This window comes from Bipolaris maydis (assembly GCF_028858645.1).
Source record: "Bipolaris maydis strain C4 unplaced genomic scaffold PSV08scaffold_1, whole genome shotgun sequence".
NCBI lineage: Eukaryota > Fungi > Ascomycota > Dothideomycetes > Pleosporales > Pleosporaceae > Bipolaris > Bipolaris maydis.
The window spans coordinates 2,369,244-2,388,746 of record NW_027093857.1 but is presented as its reverse complement, the minus strand read 5'-3'; the positions used below and the strand labels follow the sequence as shown (position 1 = coordinate 2,388,746).

The 19,503-nt window shown below is 45.8% G+C and overlaps 4 protein-coding genes across 4 annotated transcripts; 3 read left to right on the top strand and 1 right to left on the bottom strand.

Annotated features, from left to right (window-relative positions):
- Positions 1 to 1,196: 1,196 nt before the first annotated feature.
- PSV08DRAFT_168383 (uncharacterized protein) lies at positions 1,197 to 2,293 on the top strand (the record flags this gene model as incomplete). The annotated part of the gene is made up of 3 exons (XM_066091843.1): positions 1,197 to 1,480; positions 1,546 to 1,727; positions 1,782 to 2,293. 3 exons carry the CDS (start codon positions 1,197 to 1,199, stop codon positions 2,291 to 2,293), a joined length of 978 nt encoding a protein of 325 aa, XP_065950007.1.
- Positions 2,294 to 8,182: 5,889 nt separating this feature from the next.
- Positions 8,183 to 10,296, bottom strand: PSV08DRAFT_376486 (uncharacterized protein; the record flags this gene model as incomplete). The annotated part of the gene is made up of 3 exons (XM_066093325.1): positions 8,183 to 8,911; positions 8,966 to 9,161; positions 9,227 to 10,296. The coding sequence occupies 3 exons, from the start codon at positions 10,294 to 10,296 to the stop codon at positions 8,183 to 8,185; spliced, it is 1,995 nt and encodes a 664-aa protein (XP_065950006.1).
- A 397-nt stretch (positions 10,297 to 10,693) lies between these two features.
- Positions 10,694 to 12,397, top strand: PSV08DRAFT_376479 (major facilitator superfamily domain-containing protein; the record flags this gene model as incomplete). Its single annotated transcript, XM_066093324.1, has 3 exons — positions 10,694 to 10,868; positions 10,923 to 11,516; positions 11,568 to 12,397. Exons 1-3 carry the CDS (start codon positions 10,718 to 10,720, stop codon positions 12,395 to 12,397), a joined length of 1,575 nt encoding a protein of 524 aa, XP_065950005.1. The 5' UTR covers positions 10,694 to 10,717.
- A 1,515-nt stretch (positions 12,398 to 13,912) lies between these two features.
- PSV08DRAFT_242819 (uncharacterized protein) lies at positions 13,913 to 14,310 on the top strand (the record flags this gene model as incomplete). Its single annotated transcript, XM_014220120.2, has 2 exons — positions 13,913 to 14,007; positions 14,061 to 14,310. The coding sequence occupies 2 exons, from the start codon at positions 13,913 to 13,915 to the stop codon at positions 14,308 to 14,310; spliced, it is 345 nt and encodes a 114-aa protein (XP_014075595.2).
- Between the last annotated feature and the right edge of the window lie 5,193 nt (positions 14,311 to 19,503).

Genomic DNA, 19,503 nt, shown 5'->3' with positions numbered 1-19,503 from the left:
CATCCTTCGCCCCTCATCGTGCGTATGAAAGGGGTACTGTGAATGTATCGACTTCGCAGCGGTCGATCTTGTAGTGCGAAGTTCGCAGGATGCACATCGGGCCGCGGTATATCATCAGGTTGCTATAGTCTGATTCGGGGATGTCCGAGGGTTTAGAGTAGAGGGCTGCAGGCTATGGAATGTTAATAACGAGTATAGGTTTGCCTTGGGCATCGGGCTTGTGGATTAAGACGTAGACTATGATGTCGTATAAGTTGGGGCGGGACATGTATAGTATGGCTTGTAGGAGGCCTTTCGAAGCGTTTAAGACTACTGAGACAACTCTAGAGAACACCGCAACTTCATTTGACCTATAAGCTGTCAGTCATGAATTAAATTTGAGGTTGATTTTCTGACCAACCTTGGACATCACATCAATCCGGGTATGCCTTTTGCCAAAGGGTTCCAGGCCACAATCGCGGGTACCTTTGGAGCACCATGCCCGTCACTGCTGCGAGGCTGGTAGATGTCATAGTATAGTGTGCATCCATCTCTGACATTGACAGCTATATCATGTTCTACAACAATGTCTCCAGTGAGTGCGCAAGCACCTTCGCGACCCTAGTAACTCTTTGGAAGGGTTGCTTTTGCGTGGACTGAAGCCTTGGTATTCATTCTCGCCTACTTTAGGCGGCCTGACGGCGAGATGGGTGGCTTGGAAAGCAAGAGGCGTGACCGGTTCAGTGGAGAGCTGATATCTGCTTGATGTGTCGGCACACAAGAACGGGAAAGCGATGCAGTCTTGACAAGAAACATATCTGCTCGCGGGTCTAGTTCTTCGTTTTCCTGACCGTGCTCGGCCGCAATGACTTTACCGACAGCTTTGGCCGAGGCATGTATTGTCTAAGTGGCAAACGCCTCTTGTCTCGGTATGTGGAGGTGCTGGAGAGATGCAGGAGAAGCCGGGGTGTAGGTCCCATTGACATACAATTCCCGCCCGTACTCGACCGAGATGTCTCCAGCGGCCCACTTTCTTGACACTGGGGCTTGTAGGCGCCCCATCTGGAGCGGCCGTGAACGGGCGGGAACGCGCCTGGACATGTAATTTGCTGATGCCATAGAACTGTATATTTACATGCAGTGCCGTGTGCGTAGCAGAACATTGAATTCCAAACTTCTTCCAAAAAACACTGTATTCTTAATTTTGAGCTGGGATCATGGCTCCATACCTGAACGACGAAGAAAACGTTCAGCAGCCATACGGCGACTGGAGGGATGAGTTTTATGAGAAGGGATATGTGGTACTCAAGGGTGTAGTTCCCAAGGAGCGAGCGTTGAAGTACCGGAACAAAATGATCGACTGGCTCGGCACATTCCCCAACGACTTCGATATCAACAAACCAGAGACATGGACGAAGGAAAACTTGCCCCAAAGCTTCAAGAACGGCATGTACCTCAACTTCTGTGCTGCACACGAGAAATATGTCTGGGAGGCTAGGCAGTAAGTTGGACGCATTCGCTCGAAATGTCCAAGTAAGCGATAGTTGCTAATATCGTATGCCATAGGGAACCGGGCGTTCTGGCTGCTTTTGAGAAGCTCTGGAACACAAATGAGCTCATTGTATCTTATGACACCATCAATCTCACACTACCAAACGCCGGAAAAATGGGCGGCTCCAAACCATGGCCACACGTCGATCAGGCGCCTGAGCGACAGGGCTTGTCCTGCGTACAAGGCATCATCAATCGTAAGTTCTCGTCTTTTCAGATAACCCCACAGCTTACTAACAGTAAACTCCCAGTGTCTGAGGCTGGACCTAAAGATGGAGGCCTGGTAGTCATGGAAGGCAGCGCTAAGCTCTTCGACAAGTTCTTCAAGGAGCACCCACCGGACCGAACCAAGGGCCCATTGGCAGCCCTTCATTACGATTTCTACCCCTTCCAGGACTCCGATGTGAAGTGGTATGAGGATCGTGGCTGCAAATCGGTCAAGGTTTGCGCCGAACCTGGTGACTTGATCCTTTGGGATTCACGGCAGATGCATTACGCTGTATACCCTGAAACGGACACCATCCGCACCATCATATACGCCTGTTACACACCAGCGGCCATGGCATCCAAAGAGGATTTGGAGAAGAAGAAGGAAATCTTCGAGAAATGGGAAGCAACAACACATTGGCCGCACATCAACATCTATTCACAAGGCAAAGCCATGGTGGATGGTAAGATCGATCCTTGGGAGAGAACTGAGCCGCTGGATAAGCCTGAGTTGACGGACAAACTATTGAAATTGGCGGGAGTCAAGCCGTACTGAGGGCGCGCTAGTGGTGGTGTTTTGATTTCTGTATTATTATTATTATTATTATTAATTAACGTCCTGTCTCAGCTGGTAGGCTATATAAGACGTGCAGGCTAGGCCTACAGGTAACTACGTAGTGCTATCAATTTGGTGTAGGTGGGGGAGGGGGCTATCTAAATCGAGGTGAGGCTCGTAGCCTAGTGTGGAGGAGGGTAGTAGGAGGTCTTGCGGGTGATAGGAGAGGTAGGCTGGGTGTAGGGCGAAGGCACCTAGTGTAGGTGTTGTCCTAGTTATCGAGGTTTCCTTTATACCAGGCCTGCGTTGCAGCCCTAGTTTCCTTAATAAAGGTAATAGTAGCCTGTACGCCTATTGTAGTATCTAGTAAGAAAGCTAGCGATAGGGGATCCTTTGTAGTTTCTTGCATCTTCTTCCTAGCCTCCTTGTATAGCGTGCAGCTAAGGAGGATATGTGCAGGGTCTTGGGTAGCTCTATAGTTGCAGGGGCAAGCTTTAGAGTCTACTTTTCCTCGCTTGAATAGGAAGTCTCGTAGATAGCAGTGACCTAACTTAAGCTGATAGAAGGCGCTAGAGGCTTCTCTACTAGTAGGAGGAGTAGCAATCTGCTTTCTAGTCTTCCACTTGTACCTTGCGGCGTAAGTAGTAGGATTTAGAGTAATAGCTTTTCTCCCGTATTGTCCTAGATAGCTAAGCCACTCTCGCTCGCCTAGCTGCTTTATTCGTGTGCCTATTACAGCTAGGCTCGTCCTGCTAGAGCTAGGATCTAGCTTTGTCGCCTCCTTTGCTAGCGCGTCTGCTCTCTCGTTTCCTATAACGCCCTGGTGTCCTGGTACCCACTGTATGGTAGGTAATATGCCTTTTTCTTGTAGCTTTTCTGCTGCTATAGTGCATCTGAGTTGCCACTCTTGCCCTGGGTAGTCAGAAGCAGTCTTTAGTCTGAGTATTGCAGCCTGGTTATCTGCATATATTCTAACTTCAAGGTAGTCGTCTGCTAGGTCAACAGCCTTTTCTAGGCCTAGGGTAATACCTTCTAGTTCTCCGTTGTAGACTAGCTGGTTGTATCCTATATTAGCCTTTTCTTGAGCTATAAGGCTAGCTCCTTTGTAGAGGGCTACTCCTACTCCTACTCCTTTGCCTTTGCTTGTAGCTGAGGCGTCTGAGTAGATAGAAAGAAGATGCTCGTCTTCTAGTAGTTCCTTGTGGTGCTCTGCTTCGCTTTCCTTTGATTTCTTAGATATATTAATCCTATAGGGCGTAGTAGCGCTCCAGGGCATAGAGGCGTAGTGCTGAATCTTCTCGCTATCTTCTGATAGAGCTGTTGAGATAGATCTAGTAATACGCTCTAGCTGCTTGCCTTGATTGCTATTGATAGCGATATTAAGAGGGTGGCTAGGAGCTAGCTTTCTTGCTCTAAAGGCGTATTGTCGTAGGGCGTTATTTAGCCTAATCCTAGGAGGGTAGAGAGCTGCTTCTACCTCGCTAGGTATAGCAGGCGAGGTTCTAAAGGAGCCTAGGATCTTCCTACAGGCTTGATTCTGCAGCTTCTGCCTTTGGTTAAGCGTTGTCTGCTGCTCTCTCCAGAAGATTTGGCAGCCGTAGTCAGCTACGCTGGTGACGCAGGCTAGGTAGAGCTGTCGTACTGCTCTAGGCGAGAGGCCTTTGTTTGAGTTAGCTAGCCTGCTAAGGCGGTGGAAGGCTGCGCTAGCCTGCTGGTTCCTAATGTAGCTGTGGTGCTTGAATTTAAGGCTGCAGTCAAAGTATATACCTAGCCATCTAACTAGCTCCTTAGACTGTACTATTTCCTGATTAGGTAGAGTAAGTACTCTAGCTTGATCCTTTCTAGATCTTGTCCAGTTTACTAGTTCAGTCTTTGAGCTATCGAACTGGATAGCTGACTCCCCTGCTAGTCTGAATAGATTCTGAATCTCCTTTTCTAGTAGCTTGATATTCCTTCTTACTGACGTAGTTGATATAGAGATCTGGAGGTCGTCTATATAAGAGGAGGAGTAGATATTCGCATTAGTCTGAATCGCCTTAAATAGTGGCTTTGAGTAGATCAGAAACAGGATAGGCGAGGCTGGGCTTCCTTGAGGGGTACCTGTCGAGATCTCCTGCGGCTCCTCAGTCTGTCCGTCAAAGGACAGCTGCAGTACTCTGTCCTCTAGGAAGGACTTTGTCCAGGCTAGTAGGCAGCAGGGGAGGCCTTGATCTCTCATGCCTTCAAGGAGCTTGTTTTTTGAGACATGATCGAAGGCTCCTTTAATATCAAGAAAGATAGTAGTAGTAATCTTCTGCTTTCTTTTCTGCTGCTGTATATTGTTATAGAAGAGTAGCGCAGCGTCGATAGCGGATTTCTTCAGTCTTCCTCCTAGTTGAGAGGGGTGGAGTAGATCTGTTGTTTCCGCTAGTGCGCCTAGTCTTCTAGCTACTAGTCTTTCTAGTACTTTGCCTAGGCAGTTTAGGAGTGAGATAACTCTATAGGCCTTAGGGATCGAGTAGTTAGGCTTGCTTGGCTTCTTTAGGATAACTCCCTTTGCTTTTCTCCAGCACCTTGGGTGGTAGCCTAGATTGAAGAAGGTGGAGTATATCCTAAATAGGGCTTCTGACTGCGCTAGGTAGGCCTTTTGGATCACCTCCTGGCTGATCAGATCAGGCCCTGGTGAGGTAGCCTTCACCTTGCAGCAGGCAAAGGAGAGTTCGTCCTTTGTTAGAGTAGGCCAGGTCCACTTGCTGTCTCCCCTGTAGGTGTGGAAGGAGGGGGTGGCTGTCGTAGGAGGCTGAGGAAAGAGATCCTCTCTAAAAGCCTTGCATTTCTCAGTAAACGTCTCCCTACCTTTAATAGTAGGTATTTGAGTACTAAGGTTATCTTTAGTGTATGCTAGTGCTTTAAAGATCTCTTTTGGTGAGTCTTTTCGAAGGAAGGCCTCCCAGTGGCTTTGCTTAGCTCGTTGAATAGCTTTTAAGTATCCATTTTTCGTACGTAGATACTCTCTTTTCCACTGGTAGAGAGAGCTATTATTTTCCTTTTCTACCTCCTTCTTGTAGGCTCTATAGGCTCTACTTAGTTCTCTCCTACGGCTATCTAGCTCGCTAGTCCACCAGGGCTTTGTCTTTGGCTTTAGGTTGACTAGTGGAGTTGACTTTTCTAGTGCGCTCTGTATAGCCTTCGTAAGATCTTCTCCTAGCTTATCTAGCTTAGTTTCTAGCGCGATATTTTGTCCTAGAATAAGCTTTCTTGAGGTGTAGTTTGAATAAGGAGGTAGTGTCGACAGTCGCTTTTCTAGATCTAGGGCTTTGATCTCCTGTCCTAGCGTCTCCTTGAAAATCGTCCAGTCCGTTCGTTTAGTATTATACTGTTTTGGCTGGCTAGGCAGCTGGCTAGGCAGCTGACTAGGTAGCTGGCTAGTAGTATAGGTACTAAATAGTATTGCGTGGTGATCAGATCCTACTTTAGGTATAGTCTGCCAGTCCTGGATACTAGCAGCTATATTATTGGTTGCAAAAGTAAGATCTAGTACGCTCTCTTTCCGCATATGAGACCTAAAGAAGGTGCCTACCCCTAGAGTATTTAGTAGAGTGAGATTTTGCGCGTCTATCCAATCTACTAGCTCCTCCGCTAGTGTACTAGGGCTGCGCTCCTCTAGGCTCCACCTAGGATGGTGGGTGTTGAAGTCTCCTAGGATGATTGACTGAGGTTGTAGAGTCTCCTGTAGGAGGCGCCTCTGGATTGTCGTCTTATTTTGGCCTTCTAGAAGGCTTTTCTCGTTATAAATGTTATATATATAGAAGTTAGAAGTAGAGGCTAGTACTTTAATAGCTAGAAAGTCGTTATCGTTGCTAATAAAAGGAATAACCTCTACTTCTAGATCTTTCCTAATATAGAAGAGTACTCTAGGCCTTAAGGAGGAGTCCTCTAGGGTAGGTAGTATCTGAGTAAAGTTCTGGTGAGCGATAGATCTAGTGCTTGAGTAGGAGGATCTCTTGAGTAGCCAGGGCTCCTGTACTGCGACGATTTTGGCGTCTACTTTAATAGCTAGGTCTAGCGCGCTCTCAGTAGCAGAACTACTTCTATTAACATTTATTTGTAGGATCTTTAACATCCTAGTTAGTAGGGCCTGTCCTAGTAGTCCTAGCTATAAGAATATCGCAGCTAGAGCTATTTGCCGCGTGAGGCTTACTGCAGTTAACGCACTTAAAGATAGTGTGTACGCAGGCTTTGCCTTTTATAGGGCAGGAGTTGCATTTATGTAGGCTAGTGTGGTGAGCCTCACTGCAAATCTGACAGGCTACTCTACTACATCTAGTCTCAAGGTGGCCAAAACCTTGGCATTTAGAGCACTGCTTTAAGTTGTTAATAACTCGTAGCTTCTCTGCTCTCAGGCTCTCTCCGAGAATATAGAGCTTTCCTCTAATAGCCTTTAGAGCCTCCTCTTCAGTTGCGAAGGCGACGCAGGCGGAGCCATAGCTCTGCTGTCCTCTCTTAGCCTCAGGAGTGAGCCAGAAAGGGGTGCCTACTACTTTGAGGCCTTTGTTAAAGGTCTCAATCTCCTCCTTGATTACCTCTAGGCCGTGGTTAGTAGGTAGTCTATGGACGACTACTTTGAACCACGAGGTAATGGGCTGAGCTACCTTGAAGGCTACTAGATCCTTCCAGATACTCTGGTTTTCTAGCAGGTAGTTGGCTGTAAAGGCAGGTGTAGTAGTGACTACCTTATTCCCTTTTGAGGATAGCGTGACTGAGGCGACTACAGGCGATTGCACCCCTCCTTTTAAGGTGAAGGCTTGGTTGAAGGCATTTCTTAGCCTGAGGGCGTCAAAGGCAGCAGGGCCTCCTTGGTTGACTAGGACTAGCTGCCTCTCCTTTAGGCTAGGCTTAGCCTTTTGAGGTGCCTTCTTCTGCACAGTAGTCCACTGTTGCTCCTTATTTGCTGTTGCAGCTGCGGCGTACGATATAGGCTGCGTAGGAGCAGCTGTCTGTCTATTACCCTGCTGGTTTGGTTGTGCAGGGGTAGGTTTGTCGAGGCGGCGAACCTTGTCTCTTAGCTCCTTAGAGACGTTTGAAAGCGAGGAGATCTGATCTCCTAGAATTGCTGCGTTCTTCTTATTAACTCGGCCTGTCTCAGTGTAGTCTCTAAAGACTTCTACTAGGTCGAGCAGGCTAGTCTGCTGTGAGGGGTTGCTTTCAGCTAGACTAGCTGCTTGGACTACTAGGTTTCTAGCTATCTCGAGGGCCTCTTCTACTGTCGTAGCCCTAGGTGTTTTGTTTTGGCTAGCGAAAGGATTCCTTAGTGTTGAGCCAATAAAAGGCGAGAAGTTGCTTCTAGTGCGGGTGTGTGTGGGTCTATTAGGCTCGGCAGGTAGGTCATCTACTGTAGAGGGGGGTGTGCTATCCCTAGGGCGCGAGGATTCCTGAGTCCCTTGGGTTCTTTGTACTTCTACTACGATTGTGTCCATCTCGTCGATCTCCTGAGTGTAGCTAGTAGCGCTCATCTTTGATCTTCTACTAGCCTCTTCTAGGCTAGTAGTAGAGGCTGATCTTTTCTTCTTATTCTGCTCTATACTAGAGCTTCGCTCTATGTCCTGCTGGACTCGAGCTTCTAGATCGCTACCTTCGAGTTCTACCTGATCTCTCTGAGTTGGCATTAATCTAGATGGTCTGTGCGCTGAAAATTTTTCTTGAGGTTTGTAAGATAGCTGTAGGGAGACGAGTACTTTCCTCTACTGCGCGACAGCGCGCTAGATGCACGCTTTAGAAGTAGTTGCAAACGATTTTTTATAAGAGATTTGTATATATTTAGCTAATATTACACCTATTCTAGAAAACTCGAAGTTGGTGTGTGATTAATTTTGATTTCTGTAATACAGCAGCGAAATTTTGTGCAAAACGCTATAACTGTGAAAATACATGCTCCCATTCTGTGATTGCAAAATTTCCATCGATTGTGTTTCCATTTCCGTCAAAGATACCCACGGTTTCGCCGTTGCTAACGTGAGGCAAGCCGTCGATTACAGGACCCGAGTTGACCGGTGGGTTGGACGGCACGCCCAGATCTGCTACTGCAAGCTGTTGCAGCAGGTCTTTCATGGAATATGAAGTGCGAGGACGGTCAAAATCATGCTGCTCCAGTAGAGGCAAAAGATCTTCGAGCATGGCAGAACCTTTGGCGGCATGGACAGCCACAACTGCATGCTTCTTCAACTCGACAGAAGCCTGTCTCAATAGACCGATGATGTGGTTTCGGGAGTCACCACGATAATCGTGAGAATTGGCAAGCATATCCAGCGATATGTAAACAGAGGCGGCGACTGTTGCTGCTGATACGACCCACACTAGCCTATATACTCTCGGGACCGGCTTCGCATAGTGATCCAAGATGCGGTTCGCCGATTCAAGGGCAAGTTGCCTGTAATTCATACTGTCATCTCTGGATTCTTGTGGGTTGAGTACACGGGCGATGGATAATAGGAGGAAGTCGAGAACGTAAGCAATTAGGTATCGCTGGAATGAAATCCAAGGATACTCAGATTCCCATATTACATCATCTTCGTTGGCAGGGAAACCTGGTGATAGATGGAGGGGTAGATCTCGCCGGACGGCAGTGATCTCCTCGATAGCCTTTACAAATTTCAGGTGAGTCTGGTGAGTATTTGCTTTGATGTAAATGTATACTATGTAGGAAAGACGGCACAAGATTGAGTGGTAATGTGCAGGAGAAGGAGGCTCTAAATTGGTAGATTCAGAAGAACCAGGGCTACCAATCGTGTAGAAGCTAGGCATAAAGTATTCCCCGTGGCTGCTTGTAGTAGAAGGCTGACAGCAAAAGCTGGCGGGTGATATGGATGGCGGTCGAACCCAACTCCCAAGCCTGTACAGTATTTTTTAGTGACATGGTACGTGATAATGGGCATTCCACGGTAGTTTAGCACTTACCAGTCCCGAATGACACAGGTCCACCACAGACGACGACCCAATTCGCGCTGCACAGGTGAGGACCATTCTGGCCTTCGGCAAACGTCCTTTGAGCAGTTTGCTTCGTTGCCAAGCTTGTGCATGTCGAAAAGCCTTGCCATACTTGTTGCAAAGCTGGAAATGAGCCATTCCCTTTGGTGCTCGCCAAAGTTGGAGTGACATAGGCTCAGTACTACAAGGGCTTGTGCAGTGCAAAGTGACGGAGTACCGCTGAAGCTGTGTCCTGGTAGTTCTTTCAGTGCAGCCTCATACCAGAGATGAGAAGTATCGACAGCAACGGAAATAGGGTCAGCACGAGGCATGCCCAGCCGGGGCAGGTGGGCTGCACTCGGTACATCTTCTGGGTCGGAATAGAGGATGCCGACAGCCAGGACAGCGAAATAGAGAGCAACCCATGGCCGTTGTTCGGGCTTGATGCCGGTGCCAAGTTCTACATTTTTCCAAAAGTCGTGATGCTCGGCCAGGAAGTCGTTGGCGTTGACGGCGCAGTGTATCCAGCCAAGGGTTTGCAGGGAAAAGGTGACAATGCCAAGGCTAGCATCCCGACTCGGAAGAAGCAGAAATAGTGGATCAGCTGCGGGCTCGTAGAGACCATTGAGAATCGCTTTCTCGGCCCCGGCTCGGGCGGCTGCACCCACCCTGATACCGAGATCGAACTGCTCGAAGGCGGGAACTAGGTCCTCGAGTGTTGCTGCGGGCTGTGTGTAGTCGGTGGATTCGCTGGTGCGACTGTGGCCACATGGCTTGGACAGAGCAAGGGCCGTCTCGAGCTCGGCAATTTGCGCCTGGAGGGCATTGCGTTCACGGAGCAAGTCTTGCAGTTGAATGTCTGCTGGGCTGCCAGCGTCTTCGGCCGTGTAGACAGTCAACTGGCCCCTTACCCGGGCAATTGGTCGTTTGCACTCATGGGCAGCATTCCTGCGGATGCATGGCTGGCAGGGGCTCTTCTTGTCGCATTTGATTTTGCGGCGCCCGCACTCGATGCACGATCGTGACACGCGTTGCGAAGTCTTGATGGCGGGCTCACTCATTGGGCCGTGGATGTTATTGTCGATGTTGTGGTGGACTATAGTTGTTATGATGATCTTGACTGGAATGATAACGACGATGACACCGATGATGACGATGATTTGCTGACGAGACGAGCATGACTGAGGCTGAAGTTGGCTCCTACTGCTACTAATCCTCCGCTCGGGCTTCACTTCCCCGCGAAACAATTCCTCCCCTGCATAGACCCGCCCGTCCCCACACTCTAGACCCGCGCCCTCCACAATCCGTACGCGTACTTATTGGGCTGGGCGGTCCAGTTCGGGGGAGATGTCAAAGAGCACTCCTCTATCTTTCTCATCGAAAAAATGCCTTGGCCACGCCAGCAATGTCCACCCTCGGCATTTGGGCACTACAAATTGCGGACGACGCCATGTAGTTGACGCTCATCAACGCCCTCTCATCATGGCTGCTCACGACCCCAAGTCCGAGGCCAGCGCTCACATTGAAATTATTGATGCGCACAAAAAGGCTGCGAAACCCGTCGTGGGTACCGTCAAGCTCTTCGATGACGACGGCATCGTTCTCATCCCGACTCCGACCAGAGATCCCAATGGTGAGCCACAGCCAAGCGGATGTTCAATGGCGAAGCCAGTCTGACCTAGACTAGATCCTCTAAATCTTCCGACATGGCAAAAGTATCTCATCCTTGTCATAGTCGGCCTCTTCGCAGCGTCCGCCAACCTCATGGCAAGCGGAATCAGTGCCATTCTGCCTATAGTAAAAGCGTCATACCATGGAGATCCAAAGACAAGTGACCTCGCGACTTGGCCGGCATTCTTCATGGGTGTCGGAAACCTAATTGCGATCCCGGTTGCTCATGCTGTCGGGCGAAGGCCAGTGTACCTCATGTCGACAATTGTCTTGTCTTTCGGCTGCCTCTGGTGCGCATGCAGCGGCAGCTTGGCCTCGCATATTGCCGGGAGAGACATCATGTCCATCGCTGCAGGCCAAGCTGAAGCACTCTGTCCTATCATTGTGCAAGAGATTTTCTACTTGCACGAAAGAGGAAATGTGATTGCTTGGTTCTGCGCACTCCAGACGCTTGGTACGGCAGCGCTAATTGTTTCGAGCTCGTACCTTGCAAATGATCTTGGCTGGAGGTGGTGGTATGGCGTCTTTGGCTGCCTAAGTGGAGCTATCGCTGTTCTCAGTATCATCTTTGTTGCCGAAACAAAGTACGAGCGCACGCTGGAAGCACTGAGTGAGTCCTGGTCAGATTATCTGTTTTGGCTCAGTTGCTAACATTGCACAGCTGGCGAAGGTATCGATGAGGATGGAACGCTAGTTCCAGTGACGACAAACACTAAGCGTAAACTCGATACCATCAACTATGCTCCGCGTAGCTTTGTTCGAGACATGCTACCCTGGAAAGGCCATGCAAACTGGTCGGAAGCAATCACCTGCTGGAAGCAGATGATCCAGATCATCTGGTTTCCCAACATTCTTTGGCTGTCCTTGATCAACTCTGTGACTCTCGGCATCTATGTGCTCATGTCAGCACTATTTGCCGGTATCCTGGTACAGCCCCCATACCTGTGGAACTTTGATATGCTTGGCTACGTGTTCGCTGGACAAGTCGCTACTGCCGTCGCGGTTCCTTTCTTCTGCGGATACTTGAGCGACTTGGTAGTCAAAATTCTGAGCAAGAGGCATAACGGCGTCAGTCAACCCGAGTATCGTTATATTGCCCTCATCATCCCACTATTATCCACACTCATATCGACAATCATTTTCGGCATGACTGCGCAGAACCCCAAGGATTGGAGCTGGGCAGGTATCGCTGTTACACTCAACTTTGAGTACTTTGGCTTCGTTGGTGTCGTCGTATCCAGTTTCGTCTACTGCATGGATGCCTACCCTCAACGTATTGACGCAGCCCTTGTTCTCATCTGCTCTCTGAGAGGTTTCATCGGCTTCGGAATCTCATTTGGCACTGTCAGCTTTGTGGAGAAGGCCGGGTATGAAGGCGCATTTAATATCTGCGCAGGTATCGTGGCAGCCTCGATGGGTCTGGGTATTCCTATATACTTCTTTGGCTCAAAGATCCGTGCCATTACCCAAAAGTATGCTCAGGATGATTGAGTATTGTTCGGACGTTACCTAGGTGTGTTTGGCAAATTGTTAGTTTATAGCGTGACAAAGCAGGTGACTGGCATTGAGGAGCTGTTGTATATATATATGTATCTCTCTAAATAGAGTCATGAGAAATGAACTCCATATTTGAATAACCAAGGTTCTTCACGAAGTCAAACGGGGATGTTGCTTACCAATCTTAGACTAACTTTCCCCATCTTCCCCCGAGAAAGATCAACACGAGGCTGCTCTCTCTGTACACTAAAATTATTACCTCTAACGCGTTCCAAAATGGTTTCCCCCCACTACTCATAGTCAGCAGGGGAATATATGCTTCAGTTGTTACTTGTAACAGCGTGACGCAAGAACGCTGAAAGACTAATGGTGCTGCAAATTGTTACTAATGCGAAGCCACAAACTAAGAATATCACTATCATTCTACTACTATAGAGAAGTTTGCTACTACTCCTAAAGCGCCTCATTGGCAAAGCAATGATCTGAGCACTTGGTCATGCTATATGATTATTCAAAGCACGGCAATTGTGCACGTGCTGGGCCTAGAATCTGTTAGGCAAAGCAAAGTGGATATGGTATTAACAGGAATCCCCGGTGAATGCAGTTGCGAGGTGTTTCACAGATAGACACAAAGTATATCAGTCAAAGTAAATTGAGACGAATTCTCGAGGAGTTACCTTAGGTTCGGATGGGACTATAAGTATACTCGATGCACGTGACTATGGCCTCACTGGCCCCCAGTTCGGAGTATCGTGAAAACAGCGCAATGCTTGGCGTGCACTGCTTTGACGCTTTTACCGGTGTTGGCCTAGTGTCTTCCAGGCCAGTGCACGGCGAGTCAGACTAAAACACTGCTGCTGCTTTGATTCAGTGCAGAGTTTGAGTATTAGTGAGCGTGGATGCACCATGATATGGTCTTGCATCGATGCTATATACAGCAGCACTTAGGGAAAGCCGATGTTACCTGGTCTTGGCTGCGTTTGCTTGCCTGCCCTTGCCGCTCTGACCAGGCCACATCCTATGCAGGACGGGGCCGTGCCGCTGCCATGCCTGTAGCCTACCAGTCGGCATTGCGCTCGGATGATTGCGCATTACTCATGTACAGCTGGCCCCAAAGATGCGATTCGTCGCATAGCAGATGGATCAGCCAAAATAGTATCCTCTCTAACACTCTCTCCAGTTTATTGGCATGCCTTACGCAGTAATTATGGCTCGAGGCGACCAAGCATATCTCCTATATAGGCATACAGCACGAGGAAAGGCGCGAAGGAAGACGCGAAGGAAGACCTGAAGGAAGGCACGACGCGACATGACCTGATTTCTTCAGAGATAGTTGTATACATTCATCATTCATAATAATATGTACAGTCTTTGAGACGAGAATATATATATATATATAGGCATCAAGTCTTCGTGATTTTTTCACTACCAAGCAAATCTAACAGTATACCTTCAATCCATCTTTGCAAAACTCCCTCTCTTAATTCGCTATACGCAATCTACTCCACTATGCTTGTAAAGAACGTAATCCCCACTAGCCTTGCTACATTGGCTTTCTGCCTGCCGGCTATGGCTCTGCAGGACGCTGAATGCTACGCATCTACGTAAGTTGATAGCTATTTTCTTACTTATTGACCACCTTCTAATCTTTACGTAGACTTGTTTCTCTGAGACAGTATTCTATCTGGGCTGGGAATGTGAACGATATTCCAGGGATTTGCGGAGGACTCTGGGATAACCTGAAGCATTCTGGCGCATGCACACCTATCGCAACATACTGTGGAGGAGACCCGGCATCCCGCCTTTTGAACTGGAAATTCACCGCACCTATCTTTTGCAACTCAGGGCACGTAGAATCTGCTTGGTGGGAGGCTACGCGTAATCAATTTGGAGCAGTTCACTGCTAATAAAGGGGGCATGCCGTACTGCTGAACCACACTGGATCCAGACACAGCAGGTTACCGGTTGGCTACCTAAGATATTACACATACTATCATGTAGCATAGTCGCGCGTATCAATACAATAGGCATAAAATTGAATTTCCCTTTAGTCTGAACAAGAATCTTGCTCAGTCGACTTGAAGCATTTGCGCGATGAGATCTAGGGTACGTAGCCATTCAGGGCTCAACAGTGACGCGTACGCTCTACTCAACAAGAATTCTCAGAATCCCCGGGAATGCCTTGAGCGGTGAGCGGTGTGCATCCCAATACAGTGCATCACTCCCGTCGATGCACTACTCAGATATTATGAAATTAACAGAATTTGGCAGCAAGAGCGCAAGGCCAGTACAGATTCCTATGGAATCTTTTTAGTACTTGTCCAGTTTTTTGCTTTTTTTGCTTTGTCAAAGCTTCTCGCGCGACGTCAAGAATGGGGATCTGGGGGGCAGGTAGAGTAAGTCGGTAGTCGTGTTCTATCTGTGTGGCGGTGCCAAGCTAGGGTTGGGATATCGATACGTAACATCACGTGAGCCTTCTTGGAAAATTGGAAATTCGACCAAGTGCGCAACTCCTGGAACTCGAGTATTAAATACATTCAATTTTAATTTTCTAGCACATACGGCCATCGGCAAATATAATTAGGTGTTTTGAGATAATATCACGGCATTGTTTTTATGCACTCTAAAATTAGACATGATATTCTACGATATAGTACAAATATACTAGCCTACCACGAAATGTAAGCTAATATTTTAAATATACTACCTAATTATTACTATTTACGCCCTCCTTTTTCCAAAAATAACTATGTATTAACTAAATAGCACTACTACTATTAATAATCTTGCTCTAATTATAATGCGAATAACGTAATGTCTTTCCCTAAGGGTTATATATATAAAGGAAATGTTATAGTATAATATATATAAATAAAATAACGATATGCGAGTCCTATTTCTTTTATTTAGGATATACCTAATAATACCTATAAGCTAATTCTTAATCTAGAAAGATTATAAAATAATTAGGTAATAGATAGAGTATAATACTCTCTATAGTTATATCCTAAAATCTATAAGACCTTAGATAATTAATGCATTTCTTAAAGCCGTTTATAGTTAATATTTGTTAGAATATTGCTACTTAGGTAGCGGAAGTTGCTGCTTGTTCTACTAGTAGCTCAGAGGTAGAGGTCTCTGCCTTCTACTTGTCTAGTAATAGACTCAGAGGCAGCTTATCGAAGGTTCTAGCTAAGGAGAGATAAATAAGAGATAAAAAGATATTGCTAGGGGAGAGAGAATAGTTAAATTGCCTTCCTAAGGTAGTCTGTAGGATTCGCTCTACTCTTCTCTACTTTCTATCTACTAGCTCTTCTACTACTTATATATTCGTTGTCTTAGATTCTAGAAGAGTCTTCTTAGTAGTAGCTTGCGTAATCTATGGCGTAATAGATAGATATTACTAGATAATAGCATAATAGCTTCTAGTAATAGATTAATTGACGTGTCTTGGTTGAAGGTTGAGTACTTGGTTCTATCGGAGATTAGCTGGTGAGCTTATATCTCCAACACACCCCCTTAAGCTAGGCAGCTGAGATCTGATTGATCTGCTGGTTTTGATTAGCTTGTTTGTTTCGATGAGCTTAGGCTGATAGATTCGATCGATCTGATGGGTTGGATTGTTTTGATAGATTGGTTCGATAGATTGGTTCGATGGATTGGTTTGATGGATTGGTTTGATGGATTGGTTTGATGGATTGGTTTGATGGATTGGTTTGATGGATTGGTTTGATGGATTGGTTTGATGGATTGGTTTGATGGATTGGTTTGATGGATTGGTTTGATGGATTGGTTTGATGGATTGGTTTGATAGATCTGATAGATTGACTAGATTCGATTGCGATCGAAAATCTTGAATCTTATCAGCGTTTGTAGCTTTGGTGAGACAATCAGCTAGTAGCTGGTTGGTACTTTGGTATTGTATTTGGATCTGTTTATCCTCCACCTTTTCGCGAATAAAGTAGTATTGAATATCAATGTGTTTCGTCCTCGCGTGGTAGGTAGGATTTTTGGATAGTTGAATTGCGCTTTGGCTGTCAGAGTATATAGTAACAGTTCCATCTGATAATATATCAAACAGTGGTTTGATACTTTTAATAATCTGGTTTAGATAGATACTCTGTTTTGTAGCTTCGCGGTAGGCCATGAATTCAGCTTCTGCGCTTGATAACGCGACGGTTGGTTGGAGCTTTGATAGCCATGAAATTGCGCAATAACTCTTGTTCAACTGGAGTAAAAAGATATATCCTGTGGTGGATCTGCGGGTATCAAAATCACCCCCCCAATCTGCATCGGTGGATCCGATCAGTTTGATCTGATCTGATCCCATCGATGTAGATTGATCAGTTTTGATGGAGCCTTCTTGAATATTGGAGCTAAGTTGATATAATAGTCCAATTTGGCTTGATTGCGATAGGTATCCCCATAGGTGATCAAGGTTGCTAAAATGTTCAGGGCTTGGATTGGCCATAAATCGCGATAGAAGATTAACTGCGTAGGTAATATCTGGCCGAGTAAAGATAGATAGATAGATTAGTGCGCCAATTTGTTGTTGAAATAGATTGATATCTTTTGGCGTTGCTGTTTGGTCGTTTTTTGCAAGCTTGGTACCTTGTGGTAAAGGTATTTTTCTTGGCTTAACGTTCTGCTTATTGAAACGAGTAAGCAGCCGTTGAAGATAGCTTTCTTGGCTGATATATATCGATCGATTAGATCGATTAATTTGGATACCTAGGAATTCAGTTACATCGCCAAGGTCTTTGATTTCAAGCTCTGATATATCAGATAGCTTGTAGAATAGCTGTTGAATCCTTTGTTCGTCTGGTCCAAAAATGAGTAAATCGTCCACATGGGTTGCGATTATTATTTTCTGTTTTTGATGGATATAGGTAGCTGTATCGATCGGCAAGGATTGAAAACCTAGTTGATAGAGTAAGCTTGATAGCAGTTTCTGCCATTGTCGACTAGCTTGTTTAAGCCCATATAGAGCCTTGTTGAGTAAACAAACGTGGTTAGGATAATTTGAATTTGAAAATCCCTCTGGTTGTTCGATATAGATCGTGGTATCGATTAGTGCATTTGGAAAAGCTTGTTTTATATCCCAGCTCTGTATAGCCCAGCCTTGGGCTGTCGCAATCGCAAGTAACAGACGGATAATATCGGGCCTTGTAGTATTGGCAAACGTTTCTTGATAGTTAATGCCAAACTCTTGTTGAAAACCTTTGGCTACCCAACGAGCTTTGAAGATAAAATCGTTGTTTTGTTGATATTTTCTGTTAAGTACCCAGCGTCCTTTAAGTACTGGTTGGTTGGAAGGCCTTGGTACAAGCGTCCAAGTATTATTCTTTTGCAGCTGATCTAGCTCTTTTTGCATTGCCAATAGATATTGATCCTTATTGTCATGCTTAAGAACTTGGGAGTAGTTTTTTGGATCGGTAATATCCTTGGAGGTAAATAGGATTTCTTCAAGAATAATATCCTCTGTTGTAACTTCGGTAGATAGGGCTGATTCTGTCGTTCTAGCTCTATTCTTGATAAGTACAATTGGATTTCGTCCAACTGTTTTCATTTGATTGGTGGATTTCTGATCGTTTTGATTCACTGGTTTCGTCTGATCTACCATTGGATGAAGGTTTTGGTTGGTATTTGGATCAGCATTTAGTTGATCGTTGGATTGATCGTCGGATTGATCGTTGTATTGATCGATTACTAGTTGTGATTCAAGATCATAAGCTTGATCGTTGAATACTCCTTCAAGTATTTGAACATCCCTTGCAGTTACAATCTTATTCGACTTTAGATCAATTAGTCGATATAGATTGTTACTTAAATAGCCAGTAAGGTAGTACGGTTGGACTCGAGAATCGAGCTTACCCACGAATTCCTTTGGTTCTTTTCGATAGGCTAGTGATCCCCAAATTTTGATATTGTTAATATTTGGTTTTATTCCGTATTTTGCTTCGAAAGGTGTTCGAAAATTGATAGAACTATGCGGTGTTCTATTATATAGATATACCGCTGCGAGTAAGGCTTCTGCCCAAAGTTTGTTTGGCATTTTTGCTTCAAATAACAGAGCTCTGATCTTGTCGAATAGGGTTCGATTGATTCGTTTTAAACCCTCTTCGATTTGATAGCTTTTGTAATTCTTTGGTATTTAGCTCATTATCTGATTGAATGAGCTTAATTAGCTTTGAATCCTGAACTTCAGCTCTTTTAATAAAAGCTTTGACTGGCGTTATAAGCTCTGATCTTGATGTGAGAAGGTCCACTTCTAGATATTTCGTGTGGTAGTCCAGGAAGGTAATGTAGTACCTATAGCCCTTGTTCGTTCTTGGCTTGATAGGTCCTCCTAGATCGCAGTATATAAGATCGCCAAACTCATTGACTTGAGTTATTGGTGGATTTCTGCTTATCTTGCTAGTAAATTTGCTTTTTAAGCAGATCTCGCAGTTGCTGAATGAGTTGTTTGTTTTAATATTTGAATTCATGCCGTTGGTGTTGTCACAAAGCTTATTTAAGCTTGTTTTACCAATATGGCCGAAACGTCGATGCAATAGATCGATTTGATCGTTTTCTTCTGTTTGATTGATTTGATCGATTTGATCGATTTGATAGTTTTGATCGTTTTGATCGGTTGGCATCGATTTTGACTGATTGGGCTGTTCTGATAGCTTTAGCTGATCAGATATATTGGTATCGTCTGATGTTAGTTCGGATGGTATGGGCTGTTCTGTCAGCAGTGCTGTATAATTGGCTTGTATATGGATCTGATCGTTTTGATGGATATCGCTAGTCGTGTGAAAGATCGCGACTTTTCGATTGTAGTAGCCCTTGGCTAGTATTTGGCTGGATTGGGTAATTAGACTATAGTCCCTCGCAAACTTGAATTCAGCTCCTTTTTCAACTGCTTGATAGAGACTAAGTAGGTTGACGCGAAACTCTGGTACAAGGAGTACTTCTTTTAGCACAACTGATTGATTAGTGCTAGTAAAAGTAATTGGTACTTCTCCTTTACCAATCGCTGGTAATAGTGTTCCTGTATTACCCCATTTGATATAGGTGTTGGAAATACTGCTGATATTTCTGAACAGCGTTCGGTC